Source organism: Notamacropus eugenii, chromosome 3 (genome assembly GCF_028372415.1).
Source record: "Notamacropus eugenii isolate mMacEug1 chromosome 3, mMacEug1.pri_v2, whole genome shotgun sequence".
Taxonomy (NCBI): Eukaryota; Metazoa; Chordata; class Mammalia; order Diprotodontia; family Macropodidae; genus Notamacropus; species Notamacropus eugenii.
This window is the reverse complement of record NC_092874.1, coordinates 83,725,773-83,751,746: the sequence shown is the minus strand read 5'-3', so window position 1 is coordinate 83,751,746 and position 25,974 is coordinate 83,725,773. Positions and strand designations below refer to the sequence as shown.

Genomic DNA, 25,974 nt, shown 5'->3' with positions numbered 1-25,974 from the left:
CATGTCCTCTGGCCCAAAGGCAAACATTTCCACTGCATCACAGTGATTCTCCTTCAAAGGACTGTGTCTGTGACAGCAAAGCACCTAGATAAACAGCAGGGTGTTCCATCATTCCAGCTCCCATCTAAGTGCTTGGTCTGCAGGATTCTAAACAACCAAATACTTGAAACATGATGTGATTTCCTAATTTTTCACTTCCCATCTGGACATTCAGGCAGCGTATAAACACAGCCTTCTCCACTCCCCATCTCTTCCCCCCACACCTCTCCCAGTAAATGGCGCATTTAAAGGCATGGTGAGTAGGTTGATAACCGTCCCTTTTACTGAGATGATAACTGATAAAAAAACTGCAGCGTGTCTCAGAAACAATCCATAATTTGCAGGGTCTCACAATTCATCTCCTGCTGAGATGAGGAGGCACTTTTACAGAGAGAGTCTGCCTGCTCATTTCATTCTTGCTTCACAATGGGCCACCTTCATTTGTACTATGGTTTGTCATTACTTTTCAAATAGGCTTTAATAATAATGCTGGGTGTGTAGGGGGAAATGCATTCTTTACCTTTCTGGTGAGTGGTACTTCAATAGGGACAGGAACAACTTCAGCCAGCAAGCAACCATAAAAGGCGACCATGAAAGCAGCAGGGTCATTGTTAGGGAATACCAGTGCTACCTGAAAGAGAGACACAGAGTACAGAACACAATGGGAGACATGTCATGACTAAAGGTCTGCAGAGCCGGCCCAGCTGCTCGAGATTTATGGCCAGAATAGATTCCTGTAAGAGATGACTATTATGTCCATAGCAGATTACAGAGACACTTCAGGTCTTTTCCTTAAATCATAGCACTGTAAGATCCACAACTGAAAAATGCCAGAGACGCTATAGAGCTTACTACCTTCATTTCACAAATGAAGAAACTGAGGCACAGAGAGGTATGCATCTGAGTCAGGCTTGGGAACCAGGTAATCATGATTCCAACTGCAGTGCCTGGTATTTGGCATTGGGGAGTTTTGTGGGCCACATGTTTGACACCCCTGTGATATTCATACTATTTACTTTAAAAACATAATTAAGAATATATACAACGTCCTTTCAACATGGATTTTATTAAGTAACTCAATATCATGTGCTATTTTTCCAAGTATCACTTTCTGAACTGTTATACACCTTTATTTAAAGGTTATACCTACATTCTTTTAAAAATTTAATCAGTTTAGCCAAAATAAAGCTATCCTCTCTGAAGGGGAGAAGTAGTTCTGTCCTGTTGGTATGGAGGTTTCTTTTTCCACGAAAGCATAAGACGCCATGTAAGCATCAATTTCTCACTCTTCCCAGAACATTCAGCACTGTTGTTCCAGAGGGTGAAACTGAGAGAAGTGAAGCTGAGTGTTTGGTTTGTTTGTTTTCCAAAGTCAAACAATAAATCATTGGTTTGGTTTGGGTCCCATTAAGGCTCTCTTACAGCTTTCCAAATTAAGGCTTCACCTGAATCAAGAAACCTTCACCCAAAATGCCAAATCCCTTTGTTTCATAAAAGTTAAGGCAAATAATGCCACAGAAGCAAGGACACCTCATGAGTGAAAGCCCTTGCAGGGCTACCTAATTTTAAAAAATAAACTTTTCAAAAGAGTTTAACAGGAACAACAATTCATTATATTTCCTAAGAATATTGGGACAAATAAATTCAAAGATTTAAAAATACGTATTAACCAATACATTTTATATACATATTATATATAATTATATAACAATAATATGACTCATATAAACCAGATTCAGGGAAGTTAATGTTACATTTTAGGTTCATAAATTAAATTAAGAAAACTCTGAAACCTTGGTATATTCAGGGCAAATGAGTATGAGCAAGAAGAACAAACAAATTCCCTGTACCATGCATGGCCCGTCCAGCAAATATGGGCCCTTTCTCCCATATTTCTGACCTAGGTAGCAATGAATGGGGACACAGGTATCATAGAGAAAATTTTAGGGAAGAAAGAATATATTTTCTAATCTCTGAATACATATAAAGACCAATCTAAATTCATGTGTTTTGCTGATACAAAATAAACTTACTATTTCATGGTTTGAGAAAAGATTATATATAAGATTAACAAAAACTTTCATACCAGGAATACTGGCTTTTTGAAGTTTCTGATATCACATTTTGATGTAAAAAAAAAAAAAAAGACTGATAGTACTCCATATGCACAATTTAAAGCCTCTAAACAGAATCCAGAATGTGTCACAAGACTCTCTGTATCAGTTTGATAAGAATATGTAGTATGGCTTCCTAGACACATACTCTCTCACATAGACAGACGGACAGATAGATGGAAAGACAGATAGATAGACAGATAGACTTATAGATAGATATGTGTGTGTGTATATATGAACATACATGTACACATGTGTATATATGTGTGCATACATATATGTGATATAGATAGATATGTATGTATTGATATATACTAAGATACATATATATGTGGATATATAGATGTATGTAGATATGAATATGTGTGTATATATGTGTATGTATATGTATGTATGTGTTTGTGTGTGTATGTACCTAAACATATATATATGCCATATTTATGGTAAGGAGATATGAGTACAAGTCCAAAATCTGACACTTACTAGCACTGTCATGGGCAAATTACTAAACTCTCTGAATATCAATTTCTTCATTTGTAAAATAATAAGGATGATAACATTTGCATTATAATCTTTTCAGAAGCAATGTGCTGATTGGGGGAAGGGATGTTAATATCTTGACCTTTGAAAGGGATATTATAGATGACCTCTAAGGTCCTTGAAAAAGATGTCATAATCAGTTATTATTGTTTTTATACCATTCAAAAAGGTCAGAAACTTCAATAGTGAAATCACATTTCTTCTTCTTTAAATTTAAAATCTCTAACAGAACAGTAATTTAACATGGCCTCCAAGTGACTTGATAGAATGATCTCATTACAGAAAGCCTTTGTATTAGGCATTCATACAACACAAAGCATAATCTACCACTATAAACATGAATGGCTATGCTGTAAATCTGGCAGTCTTATTTAAAATCAAAACAGCAATTTGTCTTAGGAAAAGGAATTCCAAGTCTCATTCTTTTTAAGATTTCAATTTATGTCTAAATCCCCAACAAACCCTGTGTTAATAGCAGAACCTATGGTGAGTTCAGAGCAGTAATCTATGACATTTAGAGAAATGAGCAGACTCCTGACTTTTATGAACCTATGGCATCAGGAACCCCAAACATCTCATGCTTCCTTTTAATCAATTCTCTATTTCCCTGTTATTTCCTTAAATACGTATTTACCCTTGGACTAAGAACTTCAACTGGTGAGAATACTCAATAGCAAGGAAATTATCAGCAAAAGACACATTGAAACATAAAGGAGATCAGGCACCTGGTTCTCAAGACAGCACAGGTTTTGGGGGTTTCAGGGTATTTATTAGAAGGTACCAAGTAACCAGGAATTCCAGGAAAAGTATTTAGCTAGGGATCCTGCATACAGCTACAGATAAACTGTAAAGTTCATGAGTTCCTTGCTCAATTATCATACTTAGGTTAAGTAAATGAGGATGCTTCGTGAAGGCTGATATCAAAGATGAACTGGGATAAAATGAAAATAAAGTGAATGGAGACGCTTAAGCAATTGAGATACAGTTCAGAACAAAAGCTCTGGATTTGAGGGATGGTCTTTTTGCCCCAAATCTCCAACCTCTCTTTATTTACCTCAAACACCTGGCAGCAAATTGGGAAGAATAAAGAAATTTAGGTAGGTCTGACCCCCAATTATTCTAGTTCATCAAGAGTTCCTGAAGTATCTTCAAGAAAGAATGAGCAAAAACAGCTAAACATATTTACAGATGAGGAATAACTAGTATTCTAGTCAGTATGAATGTGCACTGGCACTAAAATACTTTCCAGCTGGCATTACTAACTTTGGAGGAAAAGCAGTAGCTTTTAAAGCTACTTTGTCAGTTATCTAGCAGTGACCTTGGGCTACCAGCATCAGAATCAGAGACTTATGGAGTTGGCAGGGGGCTTAGTGGTCATCTGTAATGTCCATTTTTGAGTCCAATATGTTAGCATCCCAATTCCTTTAGAAAAAAAAAGAAAAGAAAAGAAAATGCCAACCACACAAATGGGGTTTATAAACATGCCAACCCCTGAATGCTCATTATGCTGAAGGGAAAAAAACTTCTCTTTTGGAAAAATTAACAAGATTTTTCATGAAGAGGGAGAATCCAGTTTGTTGTAAGAGCAAGCTTTTCTACCAAATGAGTACTCTAATTGGGAGTGCTCATTTAAGAAGCAGTCACACACAAGTGCCAAATGCTAGCCATGTGAATACTTTTTCCATTGGTAGAAAAAAAAACCCTAAGCAAACACTAAAAAAAAAACCAACCCATATTTTTCTCCACATTTTATTGTCACTTGATTTTGTGCTCTCCAAAACCCTACCCACATCTCAGTTCAATACATGCCAGCTTAATCTGCAATTACTATTCTCCAGGAACTCCCAGAATCTGGATGCCAAATTGCAAACAAACAGATTTGGAAACCACCATTCTATGACCATGCTCTCATTGTATTTCAGAATCTACATTCCCCACTTCAGTCAATTTGATGAAATGCAGAAATATTTCATAAATGTACACATATTACATTGACATTCCAGAGTCACATTTCAAACAATTATTCCCATACTAGAGGAATCCACAGTCCATCTTAGAATACTAGGGTGAGAAATGATTCCAAGAGATTAGTTGGTCCAATCTATTATCTTCCCTAAAGTGCAAATAAATCAATGCTTTCACCCCTATGGGTTTATGGGGCTATGGAGTGAGAGAGAAGGTCAATTATCCCTTATTGCTTATTTTTGCTTCAAAAAGGTGCTACAGTAATGTTATTTGGGTCCTCAAATTGTATATATGGTAACCTGCAGACAAGTGGCCTCTGCGGCAACTTCCCACACTTAATATATGATCTCATGACCCTGCAACTATTATAGTCTCATGATAGAACTGCTAAGTTACTAGCTTCTGTAGAATGGTATAGTAGGTAGAATGACCTGAGTTCAGGTTAAAGTACCACCATTAATTCTCTCTTATTGTATACTTTTAGGCAAATTACTTCACCTCTCTCAGTTTTTTCACCTTGGATAATGGAGTTCCATTTACTCAGCAAGGTGGTTACAAGGATCAAATAAGCTAACATATGTGAAATCATTTTATAAAATATAAATTGCCTTATGATTCTAAGGTATTACCATGGAGAACTTTAGTAATGAAGAAGGAAAAGCAGTAGTTGGTGGTTGAAGACATTTGCCCCTGTAGTTACTGTGGATAAACAAAGCCAGGTTTAGAGAAGAAATGTATTAGTTCCACTTTCCCGGGTTGGCCACAAAAGTAAATACTGTACCTAGGAAGGCCTAAACTCTGAGACTTAAATAATTGCTGGGTATTTAATAAGACCTACATGTAACACAGATAATTGACAAATCCCCTAACTTAATGCTTACCCTGTCTCCAGGTCGCACCATGGGTTCTTGTTTTGTACCTAATTTATGTAGAATGTTGTAAGCAACCTTCATACTCCTTGTCCACAGTTTGCCTGTCAACACAAATTACAAAGTCAAAAGTTACTGGACTATTCAGTATTTCATCAGGAATATATACTTTCCATTTAAATGTATGCAGATAAAGTATGCATGCAAAGTTCAAATGCATGGATTTTAAAGAATTGCTCTTTTTCTCAAACTACCCAGAACCAAATTGTCAAAGGGTGAACTGAGATCAGGATTAAGATCGGAGAAAAGGTCTTTCACTAGAGGCCATGGATAATCTCTCACAATTCATGCGAGTTTCTATTTCTCCCCTCAATTATTCTAATATATTTTAACATAAGAAGAATGAATGGGAGGAATATGAACCATTTTAAAATGAATTTTTGTTAGTAATTTCCTTTAAAAAATCACAGAAGTACAAACTCACTATTAGAAATTAGTATATTCAGGGCAATAAGAAAAACAAAAGACCTGAATTCTTCAAGGGAACAGTGGGCAAAAAGCATCAACAGACAGTTTATTAAAAAAAGAATCACCGAAGAATCAATACATGAAAGATTGCTACACATCACTAACAAGAGAAATTAAAATAAAACAAAAACAGCTATGGTTTTACCTCAAACCCAACAAAATGTCAAAAAAGAAAAAAAAAGATGGGAATGGTGGTACTGGAGAGAGAAAGTCATACTACTATACTCTGGTGAAGTTGTAAACTTGGCCAAGCATTCTGGAAAGCTATCTGGAATTATACCCTAAACGTTACTAAACTGGTCATGTCCATACTCTGATCCACAGACCTCACTGCTGGGCTTATACCTCGAAGAGATCAAAGTAAGAAAGAAACGTCCAACAGATACCAAAATATTCATAGAAACGCATTTGTAGGAGAAAAGAAAGAACTGGAAACCAAGCAGGTGCCCACTAATTAGGAACTGGGTAAACAAATTGCAGTACATGAATATAACATGTTACTGTGTCATAAATAGTTATGATATAAAGAATACTATGGGGAAGTATGAGAAGATTTATATGAACTTATGCAAAGTGCAGTAAGTAAAACCCGGAAAAAATATACAATGACAAACCAATGCATATGGAAACAACAAAGATCAAAACTGAAAGCTTTATAATCATAACGGTCAACCTTGACACTAAAGACAAAAAAGCAGGAGTGGGAGACCCACAAGTATTAGTCCAATTATTTACGTGGCATGATGGCAGATACAATGATTGAGAACCTACTTGATTTTACAGTATAAGGTACAATTTTATCCTGTCACATAGACACAGAGTTAAGTCGGCAGGCAAAGTGATTTATTCATACTAACTACATAAATAAGCAGGCCATTTAAAGTTAAAGCAGATCCTATTAATTTCTGCAGAGCTTTGGAACAGCTTTGGAACTGACCCGACACATAGTATGTATTTAATAGATATTTGTTGATCAATTGATTGATTTGTACAGCAGCCTGAAAATACATAAAAGCCCCTTTACAATTTATTCACAGTAATGATGTAAGCTACTTAAGGCCTCTGAAAAAATTAATTCCAAGATTTAGTGGTTGATGATGTTGATAATAATATACTGGAACAAAACTAAAAGTTATTTAACCTATTTCCTTCCTTGAGAATACAAACCCAGCTTTGGTCAATCTTTCTGTGTTTCTATCTGAGTTATTAAAAAAAAATAAAGATCTCTGGGATTGCAGATTCCTTCTTGTCTTCTGAAACTACTGCTGAAGAGTATGGTTAGATCTTAAGGAAGTTATTATAAAGAAATAGTTCCTTTTCAAAGCAAGTATCATCTTCTCAGGTACAAAAAAAAAGAGAAATAGCAGTAAGTTTATAAGCAGAAATCCCCTCCCCCTCAATTCCCAGCAATTGTCTGTCTATTGATGAATTAAACAAAGCTAATTCTAATTCTAACAGTCTATGAGGAAACTATGTGGGTATGTTAATATTCATCTCTTTTCTCCAAAATAAAAGTCATTATCCCATTAGGAGTAATTCAGAATGTGATTACAGTCTAAAATCTCACTCTAACAAGAAACAAAACAAAAGAAAAAACTTTGGCTGCTGCTAAGTGCTTTTGGATCTAGTTAATGCATAGAACTAGCGTATTTATTATAATCAAAATCAGAAAAGTGCTACTCATCAGGCTTTGATGAAATTTTGACTTAATAAAAGCTTCAGAATCTTAGGGTCTACATTATCATAATCACATACAAAAGCTATCTGACAAAAAAAAAAGTAATTTTGGCAAAATTCCAATTCCAAGAGGGACAAAGAAATGAGTTCTGAACTAAGTTGCTTATTCAAACAGGCAGGATGTGGTATTCATTGGACAATTAAGGAAATATTTTTCTTCAACATGATGACAACGGTATTAAATTGGCTTTACTGTGCCTGTCTTTCCATAAAGAAGAAGTTTAGTAAGTCACAGATTTAGAGTTGAAAGGGATCTTAAAGGTCATGAAATCAAATCTCCTCATTTTACAAACACTTACAAGCCTCAGTTTGATTTGTCATCTCCTGGAGGAAAAAAAAGAAAAGTCCCAGGAACATCATAACAAAAATCCCTAACTTCATCATCAAAATAAAAGTACTGCAAACATATAAAAGGAACTTACATACCAAGGGGACCACAGTCAGGATCACCAAGATATGTCAGCATCTGCTATAAATGACAAATCTTTAACTATAATATTCTGCAGCTCAAAGAAGACAGGTATACAAAAAAAGATTAATCTATCTTGTAAAGCTGAGTATGATCTTAAAGGGGAAAAATGAATCTTTATCAGAACAGAGGCCTTTCAAGAATTTCTTATGGAAAGGCCAGGGCTGAGTAGGAATAAAAAAAGCCAAAAGAAACCTAGAAAAATAAATTCATTTTAGTTCATTGGAAGGGGTGATATGAAGATGCATTACTCACATTCTACAAAGGAAAGATGAAACAATTGTCCCTTCAGAACCTTAGTGACCTGAAGGAATTAAGTAAGAAAATAAGAAAAAGAGAGACATAAGGGATAGTTTGGTCCCATTCTGAGGCTTTGAACAGGGTAAAGAAAATAGAGGGAAAAATAATACACTATGGAGAAAAGAGAAAGATGAGGGTGGAATTGACTATTTTTCTTCATTGGAGTGCATGAGAGTAAGACTACAAACATAGAGAAAGGGTTGGTAGGGTTGGATATCTGGAATCTCACTCATGTGAAACAAAAGACAGCTGAATACACACATACACACACACACACATACACACACAGTTTGGGGTAGAAATACAAAGAACTCAACAGTAAAACAAGCTGGATTGGGGGATGGGGGAGGGAGACTTAAGAGGTAAGGTAATATCCACAAGGGAATAGTTGGAAACAAAACAAACATCTGATCCTGAAAATGAAATTTAAAAGGAATAAAAAGGGAAATCCAAGAACAAGAATCTAAGAGTGAGCTCATCAGTTGAGGAATGGATGAACAAATTTTGGCATATAAATTCAATATATTACATGATAAATTTAGAAAAACCAACCTATATACAGATAATTTGCCAATTACAAGTGATTCACAGTGATTTCTTAAGGCAGGTTCTCACAGACCTCTCCTTGGTAATGCATTGTTATTAATCTCCAATATCCTATGTACTTTCATTCTTTGTTTCAAGATTTTATAAACCAGACTATTCCTTCTCTTGGAATAGTCTTAAATAATTATACTCCAGTTAGACTATATGAAATATAGTATTTCAGAAAGATCAGTAGGCTGAAAGTAAGAATCAATAAATCAACCAATATGTATTTATTAAGCACTCACTGTCAGGCACTGTCCTAGGTGCTGAGATTTTAAAAAATGAAACAAGCACTCCTTACCACATACTCTGATTTTAATGAGAAAACCTGGTTTTAACTGCCACCTATTATCTCTTTTGCAAAACAGAGTAATAACAAGTGACTTAAGTATCTTATAGGGTTGTTACAAACATGAAGCCACAAGTGGCTGATATTAAATGCCCGCCCAAACTCTATAAAGGCCCATACCTGTCACTAAGGCAGGCCAACTCCCATTCCCTATTCTGGTTTGTTCACTCACTCCAGCCTGCTCTCACTCTAATAGGTCTAGATAGAATCATACCATAAGGTTACATTCAAACTCTCTCACTGTCCTAGAGGTAAACCTGTTGGGAGAAATTGATTTCCCCTACTCACCACTCTAGTTCTTGAGTGCCTATTCAAAGCATTTCCTATCTATACATCCAGCTACTTACTTAATGACATTTTTAGCTCCTAAACACAGCAATTTACTTTAAAAGAAAGCAAAGGAAATAACATTTGCAAGTACTAATATATTAAAACAAATGCGTAAATAACAAATCACATCACAGTACATAAATACATTTGAATGATTCTCTCCCCCCAAATACACTCAATATCCATTAAAATGTGAGTTCCCTTCAGAAGAGCAAGGATTGTTTTTTGCCTTTTTTCATATCCTAAATGCTAAAAGAAAAATTCTGTTGATTGAGTATGGTGAGAAGTGAGCACACACTTATAGGAAGCTGACACCGAAACAGATGAAGGAAGAAAACCAGTTTGTTTAGGGCTATTTGCAATTCCAGAGAAGAGGCTTCGATGTTAATGGCCTATTCCAGGACAGATATATGTGTGATACTCCAAACTGCTGCTCTTGATGTTTATCATTCTTCTACTGTGCCAAGTTCAAACTGTTCAAATCAAACTGGCTATTTCTGGGTTGTATAGACCAGTCTATTGACCAGCCACAATGGGGCTCACAGCAGCACAGCTCAGGAGGACTCTGAGCCAGCTCACCAGGACACCAAGGCAGCAGCAAAGTCTGCTCTGCCTTTCCTTCTCAAGTCATTGGTGCAGCAGAAGCTCTTAGGAGATTAACTTCCAACCCTGGCTGGAAAATAGCAATCACTGAAGGTCATGAAGGATGAAGCTCACTCTCTCAATGTACCCACACTACTTTGGAAGGTTTCAACATAGTCCTCTTTTGCTTTGGTGTCCAAGGAACTGTGTTCCTTTACATTCACATTTATTAATAAATAAAAACCTTTTTCTGCCTCTTTGGAACATTAAAGTGTTCCATCACAAGCAAGGTATTATCTGAAGGAGATGAGTTTTCATATTTATACCGTACTTCATTTTCCGTCAAAAACTATTCAAATACAATTTGAAATGATGTAAAAAAAAATTAAAACAGTTATTTCATTGATCCTTTTAGGTCTCAAAACATCTATAACAATGGCAATATCTTATATCCTTTGCCATAATATAAATATTTTGCTTTATATAAAAACACTTTTTTCTATTCTTTTTACCACTAAACAGCTCCATATGAAAAGAGGGGAGAGTACCTTACAAAAGGAAAGTACTTTGTAAAGGTGTTATATATGTAAGCTATTATCATAGTAAAAGAGTTAAGGTAAGGGACAGCTAGGTGGATCAGTGAATAGATTACCGGTCCCAGAGTCAGGAGGACCTGAGCTCAAATCCAGCCTCAGACCCTTGACATTAACTAGCTGTGTGACCTTGGGCAAGTCACTTAACCCCAACCGCCTTGCCTTTACCCCTCCAAAGAAAAAAAGAGTTAAGGTAGCCAGTTGGTATTGTGGATTGAGGGCTGTCTCTGAAATCAGGCGTGTGAGATCAAAACTACCCCTTACACATCATAACTTTATGACCTTAGCAAGTCATTTAACTTTTTAGTAGGTCCCAGGCAATTATCTAAAAGTATAAGTTATAGAACAGTTGATTATAGTCAGTGGGAATTTTCACACTGGAAACTCATAAATGAAATTTCAAGTCTGGCTCAAGATTGGGAAGAGAGATAATAAAAGATCCCAATAAGTTAAATTAGCTTGGGAGCTACAGGATGTCTTTCAGAGGTCGTGTGGTATAATGACCAAGGTACGGCTTCCTGCTCTGTTCCATGCTATCAGACTTGACTTAAGGAAAATCACTTGAACTTCCTGGACCCTCAGTTCTTTTCACCCACAAAATGAGGGAGCTGGACTACATACCTTCTCTGGTCCCAGTTCTAAACCTATGATCCTAAGATTCCTAATGGTGCCATTTCCTTTTAAGAGGTGCCCGATGTAGCTCTTCCTTATAATCCTGATATGTCTTGGAACATCAACTGTGTGGCCCAATGAGAAAATATTCAGGTTTGTAATTTTTTTCTTTAAAACATCAAAATGGAATTATGTGTAACTCACAAATGCTCATTACTTGTAATAATTTTTCAGAGTGAAAATAAGTTTAATTCCTTTTATTCTGCTACAAAATTTCCCTTAGCCTTGTAACCCATGTTGGAGAGGTGGGTTATACTCTGAGATCAGTGTGAAGGAAAAAGCTAATTAATTCAGATCCCATTAATTTATTATTCAAGCACAAATTGTACCAATGTTTACCTCTGCATGACCTATAAAGATAATTTGCTAAAATATTAATAGAACAAACAAAATCACAAGAGAGATTTTTAATGTAATTGAAAACAAACCTTCTGGATACTTTTAACAGTCTTTACTGGCATACCAATAACCTAGAGACTTGAAGGGGTGAAGTGAGGCTAGAAAAGGAGATTGCAACCAAGTTATGGACACTACAACTTTAACAGTCTTTTATCGATATTAAGTATCCTTTTTTTGAAGAGCTGCTCAACTCAGCTAATTATACTTTTCCTCCCTTATTCTCCCTGGAATTCAAATAAGGAATAACCCTTCCTTGAGAAGCACATATCTCTAGGTGACTAAGTCCAGAGAGCTGTCTTCAGTGGAATTCTAACTACTGTGATTGATGGAGATAGTCAGGTGGCACAGTAGATAGAGTTGGGAGTAAGAAAACCTGAGTTCAAATGTTACCTCAGATGCTTATTGGCTATGTAAACCCTGGCAAATCACTTAAGTTCTCTGTGACTCAGTTTCCTCATCTTTAAAATAGGAATAATAATAATAGAAGCCTTACAGAACTATAGTGAGGATCAAAGGAGATAACGTAAAGATGCTGCAAGTCTGAAAACATCGTTACTATTATTATCCTACCACTTTCAAAATCTAGCTTTCCCTGGGAGGCAACTCTCCAATCTGAGTAACTCTTTCTTTCCCCCCAAGTCTGCATAAATGCATGCCATAATGCCATATACTCTTGGGGATTTTATCATCTGCCTTTGCCAATGAAAAAAAAAAGCTACTAAAAGGCTGGTTCATAATGGAGCATATCTTATTTTTGTCCGGTATACAGACACATTAAGGGATCTTACTCCAGAGAGGGCTCTCCACTACAGCAGATTGGAGTACTCTTATTAATGGGATCGTCAATAAATGAGAAGAACAGAATTTCAGCTGTGCATTAAATGGGTACTGCTCAATAACAAGTCAATTCTAGGTTTAAAAGCTTCCAGGGTATAGTAATGCCTTTGCTGAAGCAAAGACAACATTCTCACATACACAGATATAATAAAAAGGCTTAAAACAAAGACTCCACTAGTTTCCAGAGTGAGGATGAGAAAGGAAAAAATGTTTTTAAAAATTATGAATTGTTCTAAAAGGAATTTACCAAAGTATGTATGTATTTCCCCAGAAAAAGTAAATCACTGTTCTAAAGTAAAAGAAAACATATGTCAGTAAATCACTAATCAAAAAAATCTTAATGGGGAACAAAGTGCATAATTGTGATAAATCTCTTTATCACACAATCATCAAATCATGAAGTGCTAGAGCTGGATGGCCTTAGACCAAGAGAGAAAATGGAGACTTAGAAAGAGTCAGTGACTTGTCCTTGGTCATACTGTCAGTCATGTTTAGAGTCTACACCAATTGGTCTTACCTTCACAGAAATGAGAACAAATATGAAAAACCAATTAAAAGCCTCAGTTAATAGAAACTATAGAAATAAATATTCCATTTTATGAAAATGGGGTTCCCCCCACAAATCACAATACTTCCTAGTTAGAAGGGACTTCAAAGGTCACCTAATTCTTTGTGGACTTCAACTGGATTTCCACCTATGACATCCCTAAGTAGGAGTCATCCATCCTCTACTTAGAAACCTCTAATAAGTGAGAACTTACCCCTCTCTTAGGCTACAACTCTAATTTTTTAGAATATAAATTTACCAGTCTCTAACTTCATCCACTGAATCCAGTTCCTTGATTCTCTAAGGAGAAATCTAGTTTCTGCTCTGGCTCACTGAAATAATTTAGGATCTCGGTTCTGTCAACCAATATATTCACTATCCCTCTCAGATTTACTTCATTTGGCTAACTTGCCATCTATGCCTTCATCAAAATTTCATATAAAAATGTCAAATAACATGGGATCAAAAGGAGATTCCCTGGGACTCTGTCCATTAGAGGGTTACTCCCTATCTGCTAGGTCACCCAGTTGTCTTAAAGAAGAACAGCCTTCAAAAATGTGAAATTTATCCACATTTTGTCTTGTAATATTTCTGTATACATCCTTGAAAAGCACCAAAGGAAAAAAAAACCCTCTATTTTACCATCTTTCAATTCCTTCTTTCAATTTTTTAAAAACAGTATTTTATTTTTTCCAATTACATGTAAATACAATTATAACATTCATTTAAAAAATTGAGTTCCAAATTTACTGCTCCCTCTCCTCTCCCCAAAATGGTATGTAATTTGCTATAGGTTACATATAAATATACATATATATATGTATACACACACACACACACACACACACACATATAAAATCATGTAAAACACATTCCCATATTAATCATGTTTGGAAGAAGAAACAGAACAAAAGGGGGAAAAGGCAAAATAAAGAAAGAGAAAATAGTATGCTTTGACCTACATTCAGACTCTATCAGTTCTTTCTCTGGATGTATTTTCCATCATGAGTCCTTTGGAACTGTCTTAGATCACTGTGTTGCTAAGAAGAGTTAAGTCATTCACAGTTGATTATCAAAACAGTGTTGCAGTTACTGTATACAGTGTTCTACTGGTTCTGCTCATTTCACATTGGATCAGTTTATTTTACCATCTTTTTCATTCAGAAGTAAGTCAACAAAGCATTTATTAAGTATCCACTGTGTATTAGGTATTGTCCTAAGTGCTGGGGATACAAAAGTGACTCTTCATACTTAAATGAAACAAGCACTCAACAAAATGTTTATTGAATTAAGAATAAATAAAAATTAAGTGAAGCATGTATATTTTATGATAGGTCATTCTTATTTGACACCAGAGCAGAGAACCTTAACTTTGACCTTTTATGAGAACAGCACAGTGTGGTGGAAAGCTGACTTTATTTGCAGTCAGGGACTCCTAGCTCTAACATTAATTAATTTGGTGTTCATGGGCAAGTTTCTTAACCTCTTTAAACTTTACAGTCAACTACCTTTTGAAGCCTATATACTCTGAGAGATGAGCTTTTGCCTTATCCTACCTAGATAAGTAATATCCATAATATTATTTACTATTAATTGAGAAGTAATAGTAATATTAAAATTACTTTTATTTTTATTATTTATCATTATGTTAATATATTAATATAATATTACTTAATAATAACAAGTAACTGGTCATTTTAGAACCATATCATCTGCACTCTGACCATCCTCCTCCTTTTTTCTTTCCCTTTCCCCACCCAAATTGATATGGAAGTTTTTGCTTTATCTTAACCAGAACCAAGCCACTTCCAAACCATAGCATCAGCTTATATTCTGCCTCTTCTCAAACTAGAATGTAAAATCTTTGAAGGTAAGGATTGCTTATATTTGTATACCCCAATTTTCAGCACATAGCTGGCACTTAGCAAACCCCTAATAATTATTTTTTCATTCATTAAGACTATGTCCTAGGTTTTATATACATATATATATACATATGCACACATATGTGTATATATACATATATATATACATATGCACACATATGTGTATATATATATATATACACATATGTGTGTGTGTTCTGCTCTGCCTCAGTAGAATATGTCCTATCACTGATGAAATCACATATCCTTGATATATCTGTATAATACAGCATAGTTTTTTTACATATTACATACTAAAAAAAGGCATTTTAATTTCTAAAATACAAGTTTCTTTTCTGACCCATTTTTAACATTCAGTAATATCTTTAAAAAAATAAGATTTGTATGTGACTTTTTGCAAGATTAACACACTTATCTGTCAATTTCCAACTGGTCTAAGAAATGAGCATTTCACCTTGACAACAATGCTCTGCCACCTAGTGGTGAAAAGGGTAGCTTCAGGCTTTCAGAAATGTACAAACCTAACTAAAGACACGGTAGGGAGAAAAACTACAATTTTTCTCCCTTCTGCTTTCCATACTTTCAGGAATTTCAGAAATACACTAGAGAAGACTTTTTGTAAGATTTCCAAACATATGAGTATAACTAAAGCATCCAGGAGATCTATCCCTCAGTGGTGTGTATGGTCACTTTATGTTTCAAGAACACCAATCATACCATTACCACTTTATCAATAAGTTCACTATTAAAAGAGAGCTTCAGCAAAAATACTACTTAAAATATCCCCTGGTGTGAGGTGGTAATATGAGGTAGCTAAGGTGCTGGAGCCAGGAAGACCTGGGTTCAAATTCTAACTCAGACACTTCACAAATTCTGTGACCCTTGGAAAGTCATTTAACCTATCTCAGCCTCAGTTTCCTCATCTGTAAAATGAAGATAACAATATCACCTACTTCCCAAGGTTGTTGTAAGGATAAAATCATATAACATATGTAAAGTGCTTTGAAAATATTAACACACTATTGATTGTTAAATGCTAGCATTTTCAAGTTTGTGGAGCACTTTATGTACATCATCTCATTTGAGCTACCTACCAATATTGTTGTGACAGGTACTACATATATTATCCCCATTTTCCAGTTTAAAAAACTGAGACTTGGAGGAGTTAAGAGATTTGGACATAGACGTTGCTTTGCAAGTTTGATTTTTTTTTTACACTTCCCCCCCATGATGTTGAAAACAAAGTGTGCTCTAAAAAAAAAAAAGGGCCAAGAACTGTTAATTAAAGTGCTAGGGATTCAGTTAGTTGTGGTGTGTGTGTGTGTGTGTGTGTGTGTGTGTGTGTGTTTTCAAGGCAAAGGTTCACTGACATGAGGTAAATAATCCATTCTGCTCATTACTGCCTTGGGTCCTTTTCAAGAATACACACGTACATAATGGACAAGGTGCCCAGGTCACTAAAAAGCTGAGTATGGGATTTGTACCAGTTATTGCTTGGGTCATTTAGTTTCTGACACAGCTTTGATTCTACCAAGAAAGGTACAGCCTTCACATATGACCAAAGTCAATGGTAAATAAGAGTTCTGTCAAAAGGAGTTGGAACTTCCCAGTCTAAATTCTCAACATCCAGACTGGTCCTTCCAAGATGTTGTGAAGTGGTGAAGGGCAGAAAGGAAAGAGGGAGAAGAATTCTGCCTCCCTGTCCATCTACAGTGATCATCCTGGGTAAAGATACTGACATAGTAACTCAATAGACTCATCATGTAATGAATCTAGAGGACTTTAGGGAACTGAGGGTTCAAGATGAATCAGCAGTGTGATAAAAGAGCTAAAAAAGTTAATTTAATCTAAGGCTACATTGAGAAACAAAGGGCCAAGGACTAGGGAGGTGACAGTCCCACTGTACATTTCCCCAGTCAGACAGCATCTCTAGTAATGGGTTCACTTTGGGAAGTCACATCATAGGAAGGACAATGATAAACTGGAGAGTATCAGGAGAGCAGCTTGGACGGCAAAGAGTGTCAAGATCAGGTAGCATAAGGATCAGTTGAAGGAACCAAGAATGTTTCATCTGACAGAAGACTCTGAGTGCAGGGGGAGGGGGGGGACGTGATATGGTATCTTTTCCAATATCTGAAAGGGTTTCATGTGCAAGAGGGTTTAGATTTACCAAGAATTTCCTTAAGAGGAAAAACTAGCAGCAAATAGTTGCAAAAAGGTAGTTGTTCGGGTAGAATATGGACCAACAAAACCCTTCAAAGACTCTAGGTGCCATTTTGTATGTTCCCCAGCTACTTGTGGCCAATATTGATGCTGCTGATTGGGTCATATCTCACATCCTCTTTTAATGGTATGCAGTTAAGTGCTGAAATTATTAAAAGGTCAGAAGCAGCAGTAATGTCCTGTTAGCTCCAGGTAGAGGCATCCTTCTCTGAAGTTGTGAAAACCATATATCTTTAAGCACAAACTTCAGTGGATAGATTGAGCTTCAGTATTCCCTCCATTGGTGCACATTGCAACCCACCTACATATCCTCTTATGCCTTGTGCACAAGGGAGAATTCAATTTATCCTTATATTGATAAATTTCTTTAAAACATGCAATATCCACATCCAAAAGACGATACAAAAAAATCCTCCTTCAGTTCATTCGTAGTGCTAAATCTGTATTCATCAGTGAGGTCACACATGGAACAATGAGAGTGAGACCTCTTGCTCATTCATTCTGCCATGGATGGAATACCCAGAGAAAACTGTAAAGTCAAGTCCTTTCTTTTGTTCCAGTATAAGTCTAATATACAGCTGTAACCGTTTCCTTCTAATCATCTGCTATATGACAAGGAATACAGAAACCGTCTTCGTTGTTCTTACCTACCTCTAATTAGAGGGCTGCAAATGGCACATGGACAAGTCTGAGAGGGAGAAGGAAAGAGATGAGCCCAAAATACCACACGGACAGACATGAGACATTTGGGCTTCACTTAGCAAGATGGTTTCCCTGACAACAACCAATCAAACAGTAGGCTTTGCTGTGTCAGGCAAACGGGGGGAGGGGAACCCTCTACAACCACCCACTTTCTCTCCACCCACAAGCCAAAGAGTATAATAAACATAGCTGAAAATATTTGTCTGCTCCAGTTAACTAGTTACGAGTAATTTATTATCTACATTACTTGTATTGAATGAAGAAGTTTTTAAGATTGTTTCTGTTGCTCTGTAGGAAAAAAACTATTTTGGGACGTAAAATTTTTATTATGAATGAAACATATATCCTTTTGCTTTTTTATGCTATGGGAAATTATTCCATTCAAGAATAGTACATATATACACAATATATGTGTATATATATATATATATATATATATATATACACACACATATATTCAAGTCAACAAATTCCCGGACCTTGCACTTGCAGTCATTAGTTTTTATACTTCTTCTCATTTTCATTAAAAGCACAGAGATTCCCAGAGTCCTCAGAGACCTAGTCCAATTCTACCATTTTAGAGACAGCCAATAATTATTTATTAAGCACCAACAATACTCCAGGCATTGTGCTAAATTCTGAGGGTACAAAGAAAGGCAAAAAACAATCCCTACCTCAAGGAGCATACATTTGAATGGGGGAGAAAACATGTAAATAAATAGGTACATAAATACATACAGAGTAGCTAGAAAGTAATCTGGGAGGGGGAGGTACTGGCAGCTGAGAGGACCGGGAAAGTCAGCCTGGAGAAGATGGGCTTTCAGCTGAGACTTGAAGGAAGCAAGAGAATCCAAGGGGAGAAAATTTCAGACGTGGAGAACAGCCAGTGAAAAGGTATAGAAATGGGACATGGGGCAGTGTGTTTGAGGAAATGCAAGTAGGCAGTAGCATGAGGCCAGAGTGGATAAAGGGACTTATCTTTGGCTGATAAAACTAGTTGGTGGAAAGCTAGTGCCAGAAACCAGGTCTCTTGGCTCCCAGCCTGATAATTTCCCCAAAACATCTCATTACAAGGCCTACCTATTCTCAGTGAAAACTGAACTTTCTTCTTTAAAGAATTTCCAATTCCAGTGATTTAGGCAGTAGAAATTAAACACAGCACAGAAATAAACTCTAACCTGCCTTCCCTCTTCCATGTCTCTCAAAATTGATTCACAGTATGTTCCAAATGGTTGGCAAAATCATTCAAATCATTGCAAAAGGTTAAATTGGGATGCTCAATCAGACGTATCTGTTAATTTAATAATGAGATATGATGCAAAGATAATATAAAGATTAACCCAGTTAGGGAACAGTTTTTTAGATAAATCTATTAGTAATCCCTATTTAAATGATGAAAGTACATATGAAAGCAAAAACCCATCAAGTCCATGAAAGAATAACAAAATGCTTAATAATAAATCCATTATCAGCTGAATATACAATCAGAAGGGAAACAAATCGGACTTATTAAGGCTACATGCTTTCTAAGTAAGTTAAAACTTTAATGAGTGAAATTAATATTAGAGGCAATATAAAACATTTAGATTTTTGTTAGATATCAAACACAAAGCCTTATCTCTATCTTAATTAAGGAAAGCACCAACAAACTGTGTTAGAAATTAGAACATATTTGGAGACCTACAGGAATAGTAATATAATTGCTACATTGTACAAATTATATATCATATATATAAAACATATATATGATATACATAATATATATATTATATATATAAATTATACAATTTCATTAATCCCATCCATGGATCAATGACATGGATACTTTGGGGGAGAAAATACAAACAAAACAAAATTAGTAGATCTTGGCAGAGTTACAGACATAGAAGAAAATCAGAACCCTTGGTGAAGTTAGAAGCTGAAAAAAAAAGCTATTTCAACTATGGGAAAATCTTAACCAAAGACATTATAGCATAAATTTGCACAGGAAGGAGTAAAAACAAAAATGCCAGGAGGACTCAGAGCAAAAATGAAAAGCAAATTAGGTATGAGCCTAGAGGTATGGAAAGATAAAAAAGAAAATGGCTTTTTAAACTGTAATGTTAATTATATGGTAGGCAGTAGTGGTCAACATCTTTACTTGGATTGACTTAGAATCATTTTTCCAAATCTGAATGTCCCTCTCTAAATAAAATTTAGGTAAGTGGAATGAAACTCTGATTGAATAAATATAACAAAGGCATTAACTAGTCAAAGATGCTTAGGTTTAGTGTATACATTGAGATTATTTGGAAATCAAATATATATGTCTCATTTCAGGTGATGTGATATAATAATATGTATCCTAATTTCTTTACAGGGTTGTTGGGAAGAGGTAATGGAGGTTTTGGAAATTATATGGGCTAGGCTATTACATGGGGGCAACTAGATAGCACACTGCATAGAGTGCCAAGCCTAGAGTCAGGAAGATTCATTCATAAGTTCAAATCTGGCCTCAGACACTTACTAGCTGTGTGACCCTGGGCAAATCGCTTAACCCTGTTTTCCTCACTTTCCTTATCTGTCAAATGAGCAGGAGAAGGAAATGGCAAACGGCTCCAGTAACTTTGCCAAGAAAACCTCAGATGGGGCCATGAAGAGTTGGACATGACTGAAATGACTGAACAGGCTACTACTATATGAGGCTTCTGTTACTATCAGCTCATTAGGGAAGCCCAGAAAGTATTCCATCAAGAAGCCTTTAGTGGATTCCAGCTGTGTATCCAGAACTATGCATTGTGACACTGTGGGAGACTTAGGAGAAAATGAAAGACAAGGTCCTTGCTGTGGGGGAGCACACAGTCTGGTAGCATACACAGAGTCCCCGTGCAATAATCTGATTTTTCCATGATGGTTTTCCCTAGCTATTCAGAAATAGAACAACATTCTCATCCTCTAGACTCTTGAAGTCTTTTATTAACAATGATGATTATGAAAAGAATATTATTATAATGACAGACATTTATGTAGAACTTTAAGATTTATAAAGTGCTTTATATGCATTATCCCATTGGATCTTTATAATAACCATATAATAAGTCCCATGGGTATTATTATCCCCATTTATTAAAGAAAGATCACAACAAAAAAAGCTGCTATAAAATGTTTTTGCACATATAGGTTTTTTAATCTTTCCCCAATTTCCTTCCATGCTTCAGGGATTTTCCGTCCCTCCTCCCTTTTTTTTTCCAGTGGAAGGGGAAAAGTGGAGGGGAGAAAAAAATAAATGCTTCACCCTTTACCTCCTCAATTTCTCACACTGGGAAGTATCTCCCACTTCTAATCTCACAAATTCTACCTTTGACAGGCTAACATGAATTTTTATCTTTCTTCCCTCACCTTTTCAACTTCTTATATATCATCTTTCCTCCAACAAAATGTAAATTCCTTGAGGGCAGGGGCTATCTTTCTTTTTTGTTTTAATTGTGTTCCCAGGGCTTGGCACAATGGCATGGTGCTTGGTAGGAAGTAATCTTTCTTATTTGACTTTTTAAGTTAAAATTTAAAAAAGGAAAGTGCTAGTTGTGATTGTGTGTGCATGTGCATCCGCGCACACGTGTATGTATGTATGTGTGTGCATGCCTGCGTGTGTGTGTGTGTGTGTGTGTGTGTGAGAGAGAGAGAGAGAGAGAGAGAGAGAGAGAGAGAGAGAGAGAGAAAGAAGCTGTGGAAATTTTGCCAGGCCTATAGTTACTTCCTATACCACACAACTGGACACTTAATCAATCAAATGAATATACCCTCACCTTAATATTCCTTTTCAGTTTAATCTTCTCAATTAAACCCAAAGTTTCCTGAGAACACAGACTATGAGAAAAAGAAAGACGGGGGAGGCAGCTAGCCATAAATACTTGAATGAATCAGACACACTCTATTCTGTCTTGTACTGTTCCCATTAAACATGACTTGGTGTGGCGCCTGCCAAACCCTGTTTTCATCCTTCCCTTTTAAGCTTTCTTGTTTTGCATGGGTTGTCCCCCATGCCTAAAATAGTCTCCTCCTCTAACTCTACCTCTGGCAGTCTTGCCTGTCCTGAAAGCCCAAGGCAGATGCCACATCCGTTCTGGTCTCCCCTTCCTTCATTTTTTCCCATTTAGAAATCCTTTTTTCTCTCCCACAAGGTTAAACCTTGAATATCTATGCATTAGTCTTGTCCTTCTTTCTGGGCTAGGAGACCTTTGAGGGCAGGGTGTTTCAATTTTCTGTCTTCAGATGACCCCAGCACCCAGTAGCATGCCCCTCCACACACTAGGTTATGGATTATATTTAATAGTTATTAATCAGATTCAATGGTTATGATTCTGAGTCTATAATAAGTCAGTAAGTAGGACAGCAGATTTCAGTTGTCAATAAATCATTAGGCCAAGAACATAAGCATCAGCATTTACTGAATGATTGCTGAGTAACACCCGGCAATATTAATCTCTTTTAATCATACCAACATGGTGCCCAATGAATATGGCAATGAGGTCAGCAGTTATTCTTGATTCTTTCTTTAACATTCTTTGATAAACTAAGAACTGTAACTAGGAACAGAAGTTATCAGCTGTTAGGCTCCAGCTAGATGAGGTCAGCTGCACGTTCACACTCATATAAAGCAATCTGGAGTGTTCAAAGAAATTATGTCATCAGGAAATTTGTGGAAAATACCAAGGTGGATTGGTACAGACATGCTGGTGCTTAAAGTTGAATAGTTATGTGTGACTGTGTATGCACGTATATAGTTGAAATGTGTATACTGCTTTAAGATTTTGCAAACCACCTAAATGTATTCTCTTTCATTTGATAGCTATATTTGCAAATAAACATATACATGCTGTTATCTGTACACATAGATTTATGTATAGGTACTTACATATGTGTGAGTGTGCAAGTATGAACACTATCATAACATAGCTGCTTTCCCTTCTCGGTGGTTAGAAAATCCTTAAGTTGTTGGCAGATGACTAAACTTACTTCTAAATTATGCAATTATGCTGATTAGTAATGGTAATATTTCCTTAATATAAGCCTGGTCTCTGAAGCAGAGAAGTTAGATTTTTGTCTAAGATGGCGAGTACCTACTTGTTAATATTTATGCCAGATGGGCTCAGTCCTTCTCTCAATGGATGGGCATGGCCCACATTCCAAATATTTCCTACTTAGACTTTGTACATGTACATTTCCTTTTATTCATTACACCTGAATCAATGAGTCAATTAACTAAAAGATAAAAAGAAAATAGGCATTTCATACAAGCAATAACTGATGAACCAGTTCATTATGTGTAAAACCCTGCACTTAATGGAGGAGAAATGTGTCTAATATTATGTATACCATGAGTGTCAAGTATGCATATTTTTTTCCTTGAAAAAACCACAATCAGAAGAGGGACCTGAGTCATGACTCAGTATAATGAGACTCGGGGAAGGATGGAGCAAGAATGGCTGAGAAAGGAATCTACTATTAACTGAGCTCATGCTGTATCCATTTTTACTACTTTTATCTGTAAGATGGGTGTATAGAAGGCCTGAAGTGAGAACCGGGGTGCGAGGGAACATTATGGAGGGATAGGATTTCAAATGGCAAATAAGAGTATCCTGGAAGGAGACTACACGGGATCAATTACAGGGTCACATATTTAGAGCATGGGGAAAGTAGTCTCAATAGAGAAAAGTGCAAAAGATTCCTGAAGTCCCAATGTCATAGGGCATCCAGAGGGAGAGAGATCACATGGAAGTCTATGGCCATGAAGGAAGGAAGTCAACTTAATGCTGATAGTGTCAGATGAATAAGGCAATCATGTCCAGCTAGGAAAGCTCCCAAAGTCAAAAGGCAGTTAATATCCAGGATCAGAGACTCAACTTTAGACAGCTGAAATGGAAGTCTTAAGGAAGCATAATTCTTCCTTATCCCAAATGCCAAGAGAAGTCATATGACTCCTGCCAAAGTCATGGAGTATAAAAGGGTTCAAATTGAGGATATCTTAGAAATGGGAGTCAGGAACTTAATGAGGGTTGGGGAAGGGAACTCTATAAAAGCTAAGATTTCTATAGCATTGCCGAATATGTATTTATCAGCTAGAGATCACAGATTTGCAATAGGCTAGATGATTGAAAGAGTATAGGGTAAACCACAAAAAGAAAAGAGACCAAATGGTGCTTCCTATAAATGTGCAAGTAAAACCAGGATTAAATGCCAAATACCAGATTCTGTAACTTTCCTTAAGTTTTTTTTATTAGTTTCTCTCATTATGTTTCATAAAATCATTGTTTGTTTGTTTGTTTTTAGTTGAAAAGGACCTTTGAACTCCATTAATTCAAAAGTGCACACTTATTTTACAGATAATGAAACTGAGGGCTAAAGAGGGTCAATGACTTGTCCAAGGTCACAAGGTCACAAGTTACAGAGCTGACATTGAAAATCAGGTCTTGTGACTTCAAATTTAAGTACTCTTTCTAGACTCATCAGAAAATCTGAGTTCAAATCTGGCCTTGGATAAACATTAATTGTTTGACATTGGGCAAGTCACTTCACCTCTGACTGCCTCAAGTTCTTCATTTGTAAAGTGGGGAATATAACAGCACCTACTTCAAACAGGATCTGTAAAGATCAAATAATATCTGTAAAGCACTTGGTAAACCCCAAAGTGTGATATAAACGTTGGCTATCATCATTATTCCATTCTGATTTTTCTTCTAGTACACAGTAATAAAATTCTTTAAAAATACTAAAAGTTGTACACTATTTACAGAGAGCAGGAAATAAATCCTATTTCCATTCTGGAGGTGGAAGCTGCACAAAAACATCAGAATCCTTTTAACCTAATCCCCGTGATTTGTTGTTGGAGGAACAACGAGAGAGGGCATGAGGGTGACCAAGTTTGTGAACCTGGGGCCACACCACACACATGCAGCGATAATGGCCAAACATGTCCAACAGGAAGACACAATCTCAGCGATGACCTAACAGAATGACTCAGTTTTTCTGGGTTGAAGCCTAAAGCCAAAGTCCATCAACTTGTTTTCAGTGTGAAAGGTTTAATTCAACCACACTTCCTTTATCTCTCCCTCTTGTCTCATTTGACTTTCCCGCCCCACCTTGCTTCATTTATTCACTTCATTCCCAGGTGTATTATGCTCATAACAAATGACATTTAGGGAGCGCTTTCCATAAATTATCTCATGTGGTCCTCGACACAACCTTGTGAAGTAGATAGTATTATTAGATACATTTTACAGATGAAGAAACTGTGCCTGAGAGAGATTAAGGGACTATCTGAGATCATTGTTGCTGACTGTTCATGAGCCCATTTGGAATTTTCTTGGCAAAGATACTGGAGTGGTTTGCCATGTCCTTCCCCAACTCATCTGGCAGATGAACCAAATAAGGCAAACAAGGTGAAGTGACTTGCCCAGGGTCACACAGCTAGTAAGTATCTAAGGCTAGATTTGAACTCATGAAGATGAGTCCTCCTGACTCCAAGCCCAGTGCTCTATCTGCTGCACCTCTAGCTGCCACCTGAGGATCATGATGCTAGTAAGTGATTGAACCTGACTCCAAATCCAGGTTAGTCCTCTGTCCACCACGTTATGCTGTTTCTGTGTGCTACAGTGTGCACACACATGCATCATATAAATAGGACAAAACTTACAAGCATAAGATAAAAAAAATTCCTCTTCTGTCT

The 25,974-nt window shown here is 36.4% G+C and overlaps 1 protein-coding gene across 10 annotated transcripts in view; it reads right to left on the bottom strand.

Annotated features, from left to right (window-relative positions):
* Positions 1–25,974, bottom strand: part of DIP2C (disco interacting protein 2 homolog C) — a 585,449-nt gene that overhangs the window by 174,470 nt on the left and 385,005 nt on the right. For all 10 annotated transcript variants that reach the window (XM_072650057.1, XM_072650058.1, XM_072650062.1 and 7 more), the window contains 2 exons: positions 5,540–5,631; positions 560–670 (listed from right to left, as the gene is read on the bottom strand). In XM_072650057.1, coding sequence (XP_072506158.1) covers positions 560–670; positions 5,540–5,631 — 203 coding nt within the window. The remainder of the gene's footprint in view (positions 1–559; positions 671–5,539; positions 5,632–25,974) is intronic.